At 48.9% G+C, this 13,811-nt stretch overlaps 2 protein-coding genes across 2 annotated transcripts; one reads left to right on the top strand and one right to left on the bottom strand.

Annotated features, from left to right (window-relative positions):
* Window positions 1–857: 857 nt before the first annotated feature.
* prp8 (U4/U6-U5 snRNP complex subunit PRP8) lies at window positions 858–10,833 on the bottom strand. Its single transcript, XM_032077824.1, has one exon. The coding sequence runs from the start codon at window positions 10,622–10,624 to the stop codon at window positions 1,124–1,126; it is 9,501 nt and encodes a 3,166-aa protein (XP_031920506.1). The 5' UTR covers window positions 10,625–10,833; the 3' UTR covers window positions 858–1,123.
* Window positions 10,834–11,100: 267 nt separating this feature from the next.
* BDV27DRAFT_164530 (60S ribosomal protein eL34) lies at window positions 11,101–11,863 on the top strand (the record flags this gene model as incomplete). The annotated part of the gene is made up of 4 exons (XM_032073714.1): window positions 11,101–11,124; window positions 11,196–11,209; window positions 11,350–11,473; window positions 11,672–11,863. 4 exons carry the CDS (start codon window positions 11,101–11,103, stop codon window positions 11,861–11,863), a joined length of 354 nt encoding a protein of 117 aa, XP_031920505.1.
* Window positions 11,864–13,811: the final 1,948 nt, after the last annotated feature.

The raw sequence follows: 13,811 nt of genomic DNA, 5'->3' as shown, positions 1-13,811 counted from the left end.
TTTTTTCCCTGTTTCCTTTCTTTTCTTTTAGGGCGTTCCGGATACAGCCGGAAAACAATAATTAAGGTGGCGTACGGAGCACAACCGTGAAGGATAACAAGGTCAGGATAAAGAAGAAAGAAAAGAGAAAAGAGAAAGATAAAAATTATAACAAAAAGAGTGGTAAATAGTAAGAACCACAGGAAATTATCAAAGAAGAAACAAAACCAAATTCACCATCCAAACTTGGAGAGATAGATGTGTTGAGATGCGTTGAATGTGAATGTGAATATAGATAATGTTTGCCGTTCTCCTCTCAAAGATACATCATACAGTACTCTGTATCTTGGTAGGTAAATAGTAGTAGTAGGTCTGATGTCTCTCTCTCTCTCTTTTCCTTCCCAAGTGAGGCTTGAAGCCACCGCAAGCCATTGGAGGGAGAGCGTGTCACAAGACCCTAACCACAAACAGCTCCATACATCGGATACCCTAACTCTTCCTTTTCATTGTTCAAAAAATAATGTTTGATTACAATCATCCTTCTCTTTTCCTCTTCTTTCTGATTTGTTTCTCTTTTCTTTTTCTTTTTCTTCCCCTTTCATTATTCCCCTCTCTTATTATTTCCTCTTCTTGATTGAACTTCTGATTGGATTTTCCTTTCTTTTCATTCCAGCGAATGCACCCCTCTCCTGAAAGATACCCACTCGTCTCTCCCCTCATATCAGCACTACGAAAACGGAGAAAAGGGTCCGATCCACTCTAGAATCTTGAATGTATATTTTTCTTTTCATGCCCCGGCTGACCAATACATTAATAACCGCTGAAACTTCTCTGACATGAGGAATAGTCCTTTTACTATACATGCAAATGAAACCCCCCAATGCTGTCTCCATACTGTTGCATGATTGCCTAGTCAAACCATATGCATCCCTCGCTTTTTGTTTTCCCTTTTCGTAGAGTATACATAAATTAATGATAAGAAAAACGGATCAAAGAGAATCGCCATCATGAGAGAGAGAAAAAAAACAAGACAAGAAAGTTAAAAGCTATGGAGAAAACAGTAACATAAATAATGAAAAAATAAATAAATAAAAAGATAGGTTCAATCATACATAACGTTTCCAACGCCTTTCACAGTTGCAGATCATGCAAAGTTATCAGATCGATCAACCCAAATATCCTCCAGTTCTGCAAAGTTTTGGAAGTGCAGTGGCCGGTGTTGATCGTCATAAAACCTCAGGGGCGTGTCGATCTTCACGTACACTGGCCGTTTCTCGACACTGCCGAAGGAGCTGCCCATGAAACTATAGTTCCACACGTTATCCTCGGGAACCAGGAAATAACCGCGAATCTTGTCACTGAGTAACAGCTGGCACTTCTCCCCCATGCTGGTCGAGAAGCCCTGCGGTTGGTCAGACGTCGTGTCCTTGTTCTCGGCACCCCACTTGTATCCTTGCGGCGTGAGACCCCAAGCAGCCAGTGACACGGATCCCGGGGTGAATGAAACGGTCATCGTCACCGTTTTCTTATCCCAGCTGGAGTGCTCATTCATCAGTCGGGCGTGTTGAGTAACATCCATTGCCGTCATGTACGGCGGCTCGTTGCCCGAGATGGTGTGAATCACTCCCAGGGGCTCAAGGTTATTCAAGTAATCATGCTGGGGCAATTGGTGCGGCAGCTGGACTTCCCGTGTGTTTCCGACCTGCGGGATCATCACGATCGTGCGAACCTCCTTCACTTGATCGTTATCAGGCGGTGAGCTACCATAGAGATATCCGGCAACTTGCACCCGAAGATCAGCGATAGTAATGAATCGCTTGAGGATGTTCTTAGGCATAATGTAAGTATACCCCTCGTCACGAACCTCATCCGAAGAGATGTAGATGTTGTTCGCCCTGGTCCGTAAGTTCGATGTCGCAATGGCTCGGGTGCGCCATTCGGTCTTGGATGCGAACGACTGCTGCTCGTACTGTGATGTAGTGGTCACAATGATCTCTTCACCACGGACGTTCTGGGTCTTCGTTGTCACAGCTGTGAGCTGCTTCTGTTCTTCCTGCTGCTTCTCGATCTCGGCTGCCTGCTGTCGCTGCAACGAAGGTGCACTGATCTCCATACCCAAGATGATATCCCTGACTTCACTGCTTGTCAAGCTCTGAACGTTGACATTATTCTTCTTTCCATAGTCATTAAGAATCAAGTCACGCAACTGTACTTCGACCTTGATCCAATCCTCATCAGACAACGAGGGCCAGATGTGGTGCTCCTGGGTGATAACAGTCTTGTCGGGTCTCAAAATAATCTTGGCCTTGTCAATGTTGACGTGCAGAGCACGCAAGATAAGGATGAGTCGGGAGAAAGCAGTATAAGGTGAGATGGACTTCAGCCATTCATCGTAGAGGTTGAACAGAACCATCTGAGGTTCCGTCGCCCGAAGAATCATGTCGGCGAGCTTCTCTACCTTCATAGCAGCCTGGAATGGCAGTTGGAGCTCAGAAGCACGGATCGAAATGTTAGGGAAGTCAAGAAGGTGGACCTCAAGTGGGTCCAACAGACCCTTCCGAGTAACAATAAGCTGTTTCGGCTGTTCTTCAACGGGCAAGGATCGAATGAGAGCCGCCACTTCTTCCGCGGTCTTCCATTTGGCCAATTGACCCAGACGCTTCTGCCCCGCCCAAACGCTGGTGTGAATAATCTTCAAGAAGAGCTGTCCAGTTCTGGGGTTGAAGATGAAAATGGCACCGTTGATAGGCTTGGTTGTGAGATTGCCTTCGAAAGTCTTATGAATGGTGACACGGTAAACATTGGTATCATCAATGAATAGCTGGATCTGAGGACTGAAAAGCTCCGAGTAGTTCTGAGAGTTAAGGAACTCTTGGTTGCTCTCAGAAGCATACAGCTGCAGACCCTTCCTGATACGTTCCCTCAGCACATACAAGGCGGGGTTAGCCTTCATGACCTTAGCCATAGCTTGCTGAATCAGGGTCTTGAGACCGGGGAAGTATTGTCCATATGCCGAGTAGAGGTTGTACGCGAGGTCAATTCCGATCATCAAACCGGTAGCGGAAGGATAAATGCTCATGCTGTCGGTTGTGTAGTCCAGGTACTTCGCACGAACGTATCTCTCGATGTCGTGAGAATCGTAGTCACCGTATCTCAGCTGCACATCCAGCCAGAACTTATTCGTCGTAGTGGGCTCGTACACGTCCTTAGTGTCAAACAGCAGCGAGGGCCGGGTGACGTTCCACTTGTTCGTGGCGAAAAGCAAAATGTCCGCACATGAACTGTTCATCTTATACGACTTACGTGGATGGATAGTCTCCTTCTGGACTGCTTCAATACCTAGCTGCTCCAATTCTTGGTCGAAGACTTGACACAAGTCCATGACAACGGACTCGTGGATCTTCTGCCACAAGTGAGCTCGGAAGATCTGAATCAAAGAAATTTTGAGAGTAGGAATCTTTCCGTGCAAGAAGATACCAGTAAGATCCAGCTGGACCTGGAAACCGACATAGACGTTGGCACGATTGATAGTTGGGGACCACCACAGAGTGAAACGACGGTTAGGAATTTGGTTCAAACCGGATCTTTGAGCATTGGTGAGCTTCTTGAACTTCATAGATTCTTCAAATCCACTGTTGTGCAAAACAAGGTAGTCGTGTCGTAAGTAGAGCTGATCTTTATCAACTCGGAAACCGGCCCATTCGGTAGATTCGGTTTCAAGACTAATGTCCTTGATCTTGAAGCTATGTGCTTGGGGAATGAAGCGCTCGACGCCCTGCTTTCGCGCAAGTAGGCAAGGAACTTCTGCGACATTGCCAAAGATTTGAGCAACAAGCTGGGGATAGCGTTCCGTACGAGTAGGGTTCCACATCATGCGTCGCTCTGTCCAAACACTTAGACCCAAAGAACGGGCCAATGCAACAACGTCCCAAAAGAGCTTTGAATGCCATCTTTCGCTTTGGCTAAAGCCGAACATGTTTTCCGGGTAAACGTACCAACCATCACTATCTATAAGTCCAGCAAGAACAGCAAGACGAACGGACCGTGAGTTCTTCAAATAGACCGGTGGAATACGTTTGACATCGGCTCCAGGACCGGTTTTGTGGGTAATTAGGTCTAGGCTTTCAAGGGCTTTATGAAGGGAGTTAACACGGGAACCGCCTTCAGATTGATCGACCATTTGATCGAGGAGTTGATCCTGCTCATTGGCATCCAGCTCGCCATATGCTCGACAACCGGTTCGCAAACGATGATTGCGTCGACGGCTAGGGAACTGCGACTGCAGTTGGCTATCGGGCTGGCTATCGCCCTGAACATCCAGGTTCTCGATCGCCTCATCCTCACTATCGGTATCGAGTATATCGAGGTCTGGTACCGGCTCATGGAGGGGGCTGAGGAAGGCTTTTCCAGAACCCTCTACTTGTTCAATCAACCGCATGAGTTCAGAATCAGCGGTAAGTTCCGAGAAAACGCTTGAATCTATCTCAGGAACCTCAAGGAGCCCAAATTCGGGGGAATTATCGGGAACGGATTCAGAAACCTCATCAGGATTCGAATCGCCCAACCATTCGGCCATTGAATCAGGAACAACCGATACACCGGTGAATTCGGCTTGTGATTGGGAACCAGCTGCATCAAGCTCCCGGGAATCAAGTTCGGACAAAGACAAGCGCTTTGGGGACGGCGGAGGAGTGAGTTCGACGCTTGAAGGCAAGCTGCGCTTTGACTGGGTTTGCGACTCTAATAAGCGGGGGGACGAATCAACTGCTTCGGCAGCAAGTCGTTGCTTTCGAATCGTCTGGCGTGCTTGACGGCAAAGCGGACGTCGAGTAGTATCCATAGTAGCGGTTGGCAATCGAGTATCAGTTCCAGGATGAGGTTTTCCAACGGTCGCATAGTCTAGTTGACCATGCCATACAAGGTTCAGATCCAATTCGGCAGCATGATCGACAAGGAATTCGCGGATTTCAGACTCATGATCCGTATAGATAGTAGTCGACTTGCGGTTGCCATCCCCAAGCCAAAGACCGAGGAAATAGGGGTTGACAGGGACTTTTTGATCGGGCAACTCGAAGCCAGGACTTCTGAATACTCGATAGCGGCTCCTTTCCTCAGCACTAAGGGCGGCGAATTCAGCAGCAGTCATTTCCACAGTATCGTACCGTTCCGCTGCCGAAACTTCGGGGAGGTCTTCATCCTCATTGACCTCAGGGTTCGAGCTTGGCATCGATTCGAAAGCGTATGATCGAGCGTATTTCTTGTAGTTCCGGGAGCAGTACACACGAATCTGCAGATTTGACCCGTTCTTGCCCCAAAGTAGGAACATATTCGGCAAGTTGATGTCGATTAGGAGCTCACCACCCTTGCCATTAGCAGATTTGGCAAGGAATCGGTTGCGAAGCGTTGCCAAAGTAACTTCACCTTGCGAATACAGTTCACGGCTCTTTGCAACGGCAGCAGAGAAAGCGTCATCCTTGGTGTCGAAGAAAACAGGAGGGTGGTCGGGATGGCCCTTGATATTGTTTCTCTGAGGATTGCCCCAAGCGTAAGTGAAGTAGACCCCTTTGACTAGCGGATTGGTGACCGAATAGTTCTCTTCGTGGGTCGTAAGGCCAACCGTACCATTGAGTACATTGCGAACTGCCACTGCACCAGTCTTACTCCGTTCGGCATGCAGGACCCAAGCGATAGCGCTCTTCAAAGCAGACAGGAAATCCCCCCGGTCCTTGACCAGGTTATTGGGCCGGTTGGAAGCCGCTGGACTAGAACTTGGAACTGGCAGGTCACCAAAGCGACTTTCAAATCGCTGGACATGGCCTTGTATAGAGGGTCCTGAATAAGCATTTCTAGCACGTTTCTCCCGATGAAGAACCAGGATATGGTTTGGTGTAACTACTAGGTCCTCTTTACTTCCACCAATCTTAATGCGATAGAGACGGTCTTTGCCATTCACTATGTTGAATGCTCGACGAGTACCACCATCAGGACCAAGGAGGAGATCTCCCTCGCGAACATCCTGGACCTCGACTTCACTGCCATCATATCGCAACAGTCGTGTCCCTTTGGCAAGACAAGCTCTCTCCCAGAAGAGACCTTCCCATGATGGGAAAGCCGTGGCCTTGAACAGAGTGTGTTCCAAGATTGTCTCTACACCACCCAGAGCTTGGATGACGTCAGTACGGTAGGCGTTCAAGTTCCACAATTTACCATCGTGACGCTGACTTGTCCACCAGAACGGATTACTCTTCATAAGCTGGTATTGTTTAAATTCGGCTCGAAGACGGAATCCCTTGTCGAAGCTGAGAGTACTGCGATCCTTCTGGAACAAGGTGTTGATACGAGGCAGACCACGGTCCCAGCTGTCCTCCAGGTCCTCAAGCGTCAAACGACGGTTCTGCTGTTGAGCCTCCTGTCGCTTCTGAGAGTATTCCATCCACACTCTCTGAGAATCGATGAACTCGGCTTCCCAGGGAATAATGTACCGGAAGATGTTGGGGATCAATGTTTCCTCGTCATGTGACATACCGGCTCGGAAGTGAGTAATACCGGTATCGGTTTGCTTTGACCACCTCTTGTCACTAGCAGGGATAAGGATGTGGGATCCCGAGATCATACCCAGACCTCCCAGTTCCTTTGGAGTGTAGAAAACAGCCGGAGGGAAACGGGAAGGCATCTTAGAGTTAAGCCCAATCTTGACACGGGTCTGAATCTTGGTCTCGCACTTGACGATCGTGTCCAGAAGGTTGACAGTCGATACGGCGGCTTCACGATAGTAGGTGAAGAGAGCAATCAAAGCCGTGTTCCACTTGTTAGCGATCTTGGTGAAGGTCGTGGAACCAGAAGACATGAGGATTTGACGAATTCTGTTATTGAATTTTTGGATGTCCTCCTCTGTAACCTGAAGGAAGGCGTGAGCCGTGCGTTCCTTCGTCGTGTTATCGACCAAAGACCAAACGCTATCTTTCACTGAGAACTCTTCATTCTGGTTGCGAATCTTCGGAAGAATGCGAACCTCGAACCCAGACATGGAGAACAGAAGGTTAGGGTTGTCCTTGCTGTAAACGCTGGAAAAGGTATCATCCCATTCGATCGTCGTGATCGACCTCGGCAGACGGTTCTTCAAATCCCAGAATACAGCGCGGCCCAGGTTGACGTCGTGCCGCATCAAACGCATTCGGCAATCACGCGGCCAGCATTTCTTGTTCTTGTAACCGATAACGTTTTCGAAGTTGGGATCCGGATTTTCCGTCAAGAAGCGCTGGATAAGATCTCTAGACTCGTCTGCAGAGAATCTGAAAAACACCCAAATCCTGTCGACATAGCGGGTATACAGACGAATAGGATGTCTGGTCTCGGTAGCACGATCCCTAAACTGCAGGAAGTCGTTAGGGCTCTGAGGTGGACCCGCCATTTCACTAGCTCTCTGAAGTCCAAGAAGCAGCAGATCAATCATCAAACCATAGAACTGGAAGACGAAGCCAGAGAATTGTAGACCCCGGATCAACCCGTAGCTGTTCGTGTGGTTCATATCCTTGTAGCTGAGCTGCACGTTATTCTTGGAAGTGATGTAGTCAGCCAAGTTGTGGTCCATGATCAAGCGCAGCAGTCGGTTCAATAGAGTAAGATCGATCTTCTCGTAAACCTTCGACAATTCCGTCTCGATCATTACATTTGTCTCGCCATCGGCAGTTTCCCAAACATTGGACAAGTTGTTGATGCCTTGTGCCCACTTGTACGTCAACAGCGGAGGAACTTCGGAATCGGAAGGCTTGATCCACGAGGGGAAGAGGTGGCGCTGTTCTGCCTGATACCAGAGATACTGATCCAAATAAGCGTCGGTGATCTTCTCAATAGGCTCCACATCGTACACTGGATTGATATGACTGTAATTATCGTTCATATCGATACCGACTTCCTTGAACGCTCGCTGGGTCAAAAGGAATCGCTTAATCCTGGCCAGTGTCGTTCCAGGAGAATCGTAGGCCTGTTCAATAAGAGCAAGCTCTTCACGCTGGCTCTGATTGAGTCTACCTTTGACGGAGTATGCTTCACGTAAACGTTCAAGAGCAAGGATCAAAATCTTGGTATCATGCTTGTAGGAGACGCTAGGGAATGGAATTGGAGAGAACTTGCGGGACTCAAGCCAATGTACCATGGTGGTGTAGATAGCAACAGCCTCTTCAGACGACACGTAAGGACCATCCTTCAGATAGTTGTGCTGCCTCTCCTGTTCCGCCTTGAGCCACAACCGAGTGAGTCGGCCAAGATTCTTCTTGGCAACGGTCTTATCCACAGTAGCACCGCGGCGAATTCGTTCACGGTTGTAATGCGCGACAGATATCCACCAATCGGCCTTGCTCTTGACATACCGAAGGATGATGTTTTCGATAGGAGCAGGCAACCCAGGAACCTTCCAAGGAATGTTACTCTTCCAGCATCTCCAAGCTTCCGAGAGATGTTGAAGGACTGTATTGACCTTGTTCTGCTTGATACCCTCAGGCATCATGTCCATCAAGTCAGCCATGACGGAAGCACGAAGTTCGAGGTCAAAATGAGACTCCACACGCTGCTTGGTGACAGTCTTCGCAACTCCCTTGCTGTGACGACCCTCGAACTGACGAGACAGCAAGTTCCCAAGCCATCTCTCAAGAAGAGGGATGATACCACGCATGAAGAACAGCCAAACGCGCCAGGCCGGTGCCCAGAAACCACATCCAGGACCTTTGCCCACCGGGCCAGAGTTGAATCGGTAGTAGATCAAGTGCTTAAGATCCTTACAAGAACGAATCTGATGCATCAGCTTGTACTTGTAACGGTACATACCGGTCAGCTGTCCCACATGGTTGAAAGCATAGAGAATACCATCAGCCAGTTGGAAGGCATCGATGTTGCCCAGACGATACTGGACTTGGGCATCAACAATCAGCTTGGTAAGACGCAGAATTTCTCTCATCAAGTGAAAAGCATTTCCGAAACGAGACTTCTTCCGCTCTTTTGTGGTTAGGGTCTTAACCGGCTTCAAGTTGAAGTTGTAGTCCAAATGCAAGTACGTCAAGTTCTTGCGATGAATCAACAAGTTAAGCATGTTGAAACCCTGGCGGCAAACTTGCAAACCAGCCTCAACCCAGTCGATAGTTGTCTGCTGGAAGAACTTGGTGGATTTCAGGGTCCTCAGTAAGTTCTGCTTATTCTGAGCCTTGGGCTTCTTCTTGTGAAGCTCGTTGAGCACAAACGTTTTCAGAAGCTTCTGGTAAGACACGCGAACTTTGACGGGTTGGCCTTGTGGGCAATGCTCGAGGTACCATTGCTTCACCAATGGCACATCCTGTGCACGAACCATCTTTCCAGAGCGTTTGTTGAATGGGTGAGGAGCCCACCAGAGCGCAATAGCGGATGCGGTCTCGGGGGTGTAAAGCTCCTCGTCTGCGAAGAAAGGCTCGACTTCTCCAGGAAGCTCGAACTCGTCTTCATTATTTCCTGGTCCGAAGATTTCATCTTCGTGGCTGACTGTGATGTTCTTAGGCGCGACGGAGCGAGAGGAGATTGGATTAATTACAGGGTCGAAGTAAAAAGCAGGAAGGTTGGGGTCGTCGGTCCGAACATAAACAACTTGCGGATGGGAGTACCAAGAAACTTTCACGCTTCTAGGGAGAGTATTGTACAAGAAAGGATATGCGACTCGGTATTCCGTGCGAATGGGGGCACGGAAAATGATACGGTCGATGGCGTTAAATTCACTGAAGTCTTCGTCGTTGGGATCAATGTCCTTGTATAACGGTTCAAAGCGCGGACCACCAGGGATGGCAACGTTCAGAGCCTTTGCTGTAAAAAAGCTATTCAGATCGAACATGTGGAAGTAGTTCTCGTCTACCACGTCACTGAGGAGTTGATGACTTAGACGATACAGAGTCGCCATCTGCGGTAGAGATAGGTTCCACTTCTTATAGCTAGGACCATTAACGTGGGGGGTATCAAGGAGAGGTCGATGATCGTAAAACCACTCGTAGACGGGGGAATCCTCATTCTCGTCGAGTTCCATCTGGATGGGCTCTAACGGTTCAACGTCTTCGATATTCTCCGACCAGGACAGTGGTGGCTCTTCGTCATCGAAGGGAGGAAAGCGCATTCTCTTGAAGTGTCTACGATCACTCTTTTCTCTGCGCATACACACCCACATTGTCGCCCACTGTGCGTGGAAGACGGGTTCGATAACTCTAGGAGTCTCATTTACCAGTGTGAGACAGCCGTTAACATGGTATAGAACCTTTACTTCCCTTGAAGACTCCCAGGGCATAGGCATGTTTTCCAACAGCTTCAAAACTGCATGGGGCATGAACTTCAGCGCGCCGAGATAGCTACGCTTTTCGTTGCTGAACTTCTTCTGCGATACATCGCCGATATCTCGCACAATCTTTCGTAGGTGCTCTGGGGGCATGTCCGCCTTCTGTGTTTCAACAAATCCACCCTTTCTCTTCTCTCCGAATCGGTTTCGTTGTGTCCGGAGCCATTCGTTCTTCTTCTGAGCAAATTTTGCGACGGTCGGATCAGCTGGCGGCTGATATCCCGGCGGCGGAGGAGCCAGAGGCATCGACGGCGGAGCCGATGCACCCCATCCTGGAGGTGGAGGAGGGGGTAATGATGCCATAATGCCAATGGCGGAATGGAGATAGCTCTGCTCTTTCTGATTGAGGTTAATGCTCGGGCAAGTCGCGTCACAGAGTCACGTTGAAAAAAGTCATTAACAACCGCGAATCATCAACAAAAGCGGTCGGGGGTGGTAATAAACTGGGCAATATCGCGCAGCGGAGTGAAATCGTAACCCCAAAGATGAAAACAACTCCTGCACGATCCCCTTCTCACGACGGGTGATGAAAGGCGCTCTTCGTGCTCCTTTCCTGATGAGCAAGCTTGAAAAGAGGTGGCGGCTCTGCTCGGACCGGTACTAGTCCCGATTGGGGTTAGTACCAGCTCGCCAAATTGGCGCTAGCGTGACTCCAGGGCTCCGAGTGAAACCCACACAAATCCAGGTGACTTGCAAGAATTCTGAGAGCTTAACGACGACAACCGACGACGCCGCCGCCAACTTCTTGATCACCGATACAGAGGTTCAAGACAATCAAAATGGCGAACCAGAGACTCCAATACGTGAGTTGTTTCCGTGCAGCAAATTTCTAGAGGACCATGAGAGGCTAATTTACCGTTTTTTTCTCAAACAGCGCCGCCGGAACCCGTACGTTGAAAATTTCCCTTCCCACCTTGTCCCCTCATTACGCTCGATACGATAGCATTCAGCCACGATATCTAGCACAGCGAGGAGTTTTTCTATCATCTGGTTTCACAAACAGGATATTGATGGAATTTCGTCTATAGGTACAACACGCGGTCCAACAAGGTCCGCATCATCAAGACCCCCGGCGGTGAGCTCCGGTACCTCCACATCAAGAAGAAGGGCACTGCTCCCAAGTGCGGTGACTGTGGCATCAAGCTCCCCGGTGTGAGTACTCCCGATTAGTTCCTGGTTGTTGAGCGAATGACTATGTGCGAATTCTGCGATCGATCCAAGTTGGTGGAAGAATGCGCCTCTGAGGGCGATACGAAGAGGAAGATTGGATTGAGAAGCACAAATTCTCTGCATCGGGCATCGCAATGGCCAAGCGAGAAACGAAAACAGCGACTGATCTCTTGCCCATAGGTCCCCGCTCTTCGCCCCCGCGAGTACTCTCAGATCTCTCGCCCCAAGAAGACCGTCACCCGTGCCTACGGCGGTTCCCGCTGCGCTGGCTGCGTCAAGGACCGCATTGTCCGTGCTTTCCTGATCGAGGAGCAGAAGATCGTCAAGAAGGTTCTCAAGGAGTCTCAGGAGAAGGCCGCTGGCAAGCGCTAAATGGGTGCATAATATGCTCAGTATTTTTTCTTTAGTGGGAGCGAATATGGAAAAATAAAATTGGCTGGGTGCGGTTCTCTTAGATTAAAGTGAACACGACGGCTTTACGAAATGCCGTGTTTATGAATTTTATTCAAGACTCAGTTCTCCAAATATCTTACGATTTTGGTTGCGACGCAATAGGTGTTCATTTTTACGGACAGTGTGGACAGGCCCTAGCGTGCAATCTCCCGTAGTCTGGGAATGGCCATCAAAACCATTTCAAACCATACGGCTTCAGTTCTGCAATGTAGTTCCTTGAGCAACTTCAGTCGTCTGCCAGGTAAATGAAAACGCCAAGATGAAGTCCGGGTAACATTAGGAACCAAATTCTCAGGAGAAGCCCCATGCAGCGAGAATGGATGACACCATATATCGAAAAATGGTCCGGACAATCAATTATCACTAGATCCACAGCCTGGTACCAAACTTATCACAATCATAGATCCACCCTAGCAGGTGAGAAGACACTCAGCCCGGCACGTGTGGCTTTCTCACACCGGGTGGAATTTTTATCTCGACCGAATCCGTGAAACAACCCAGGGGACATTTCCCTATAACGATCAGCGCCAAGTCTTGGGAGGATCATCAGAGAAAAAGCAAGGGTAGGATGACACGAAGGGGTAGGTCAGAGCCAGAACCAGCATGCAGGAAATTATTCGAAACCAAACTAAGCCGATACAATAGGTGGCATGGGCGAAACGAAATAGGGAACACTTGAGACCGGGGGTTGTCGCCTAAGTATCCAAGCTCTTGCCCGTAGATACGCAACATGCTATTGAGCAGCAAGTGGGACACCTCTGCTAACTACATTCCGAGAAGTCCCCGTGTACCTGGGTATCCACCTTGAGATGGGGCTGAGGTGATTGTGAACGATGCGTTGAACGGGCTGTGGATGGCATCATGACAATAGTACGACTGTGATCATCATACATCGCAGGCGAACGTGCGGGCTCCCGGGTATGTCTGTCGGCAAGCATGCAGTCAATAGTTAAACTCGATGTAGTGTGGATGGTGGAACCGTTGGGAAGGCTGATCGCAGAAATGACAGAGATCTGTGCTCTGCACAAGCGGTTTTGTTTGCAGGTCTACTTTCTTTTTCCATATATTCTTCGAATATGCGTTGTCCCAAATGAGCATCCATCATTTCTGCCTAAATGAGGGGGTGATATTTCGTCGAATCGGTAGATGAAGGGCATAAACAAAGCATCCTCGCCATGGCCTGTGCACACAGATGGCGTGCAGCTAAAGTCCGACAAGTGAGGATGTCTCCGTCCAGTGAGTGGTAGATTAATCGCACCGCAGTAGATCTCCCTCTGACTTCGGACCCTGACAGAGCTTAAGCTGGATTCAGAGCCAAACTATCTGCTCATGCGCATATCTGTTAGTCCGATAATCTCCGGAAAGGGCTAGACAAGTGAAAAGCAAAGATGGAACACCAAGACAGGCAGGAGAATATCATGGGATGACCGCTAATAATGCAGAACATCGCATGTAACCAATAAACCTTCCGTACCATAGATTGATAGTGCACGGTTCGGCAGTCCTATGTAGCGGTGAGGATTTGTTGGTTCTGGTTTCTTTTTCATTCCCTAATTTTTGTTTAGGTTCCTTGCATCAATGGTTCCATTACTCACCTTCCTTTCAGAGGAGATCATCCAGTCGACCTGAATCATGAAAAGGAGGAGGGGAGAAGGTAGCCAGACCACTCGGAACGAAAGGCTGGGGTGTCACCATCTCTCCCGTCGGCGTGATAATACCCAACCCTAACTGTACTGGGAAGTATGTCTGCATGCTGCGTATGCTTCATGGGTTTAACTGTAGGGGGGGGATGGTACTGCCAGACATAACGTAGAGATCGTCAATTACACTACGACAGCCTTCTTGTTCTTTCTTTATTTCTTTCCTT

The sequence above is a fragment of the Aspergillus caelatus genome (genome assembly GCF_009193585.1).
Source record: "Aspergillus caelatus strain CBS 763.97 unplaced genomic scaffold BDV27scaffold_462, whole genome shotgun sequence".
NCBI classification, from domain to species: Eukaryota; Fungi; Ascomycota; class Eurotiomycetes; order Eurotiales; family Aspergillaceae; genus Aspergillus; species Aspergillus caelatus.
This window is presented reverse-complemented; position numbering and strand designations above follow the sequence as displayed.

Coding starts and splice junctions, on each gene's coding strand:
- prp8 (XM_032077824.1), bottom strand. CDS start 10,624: ATGGCATCATTACCCCCTCCTCCACCTCCAGGATGGGGTGCATCGGCT.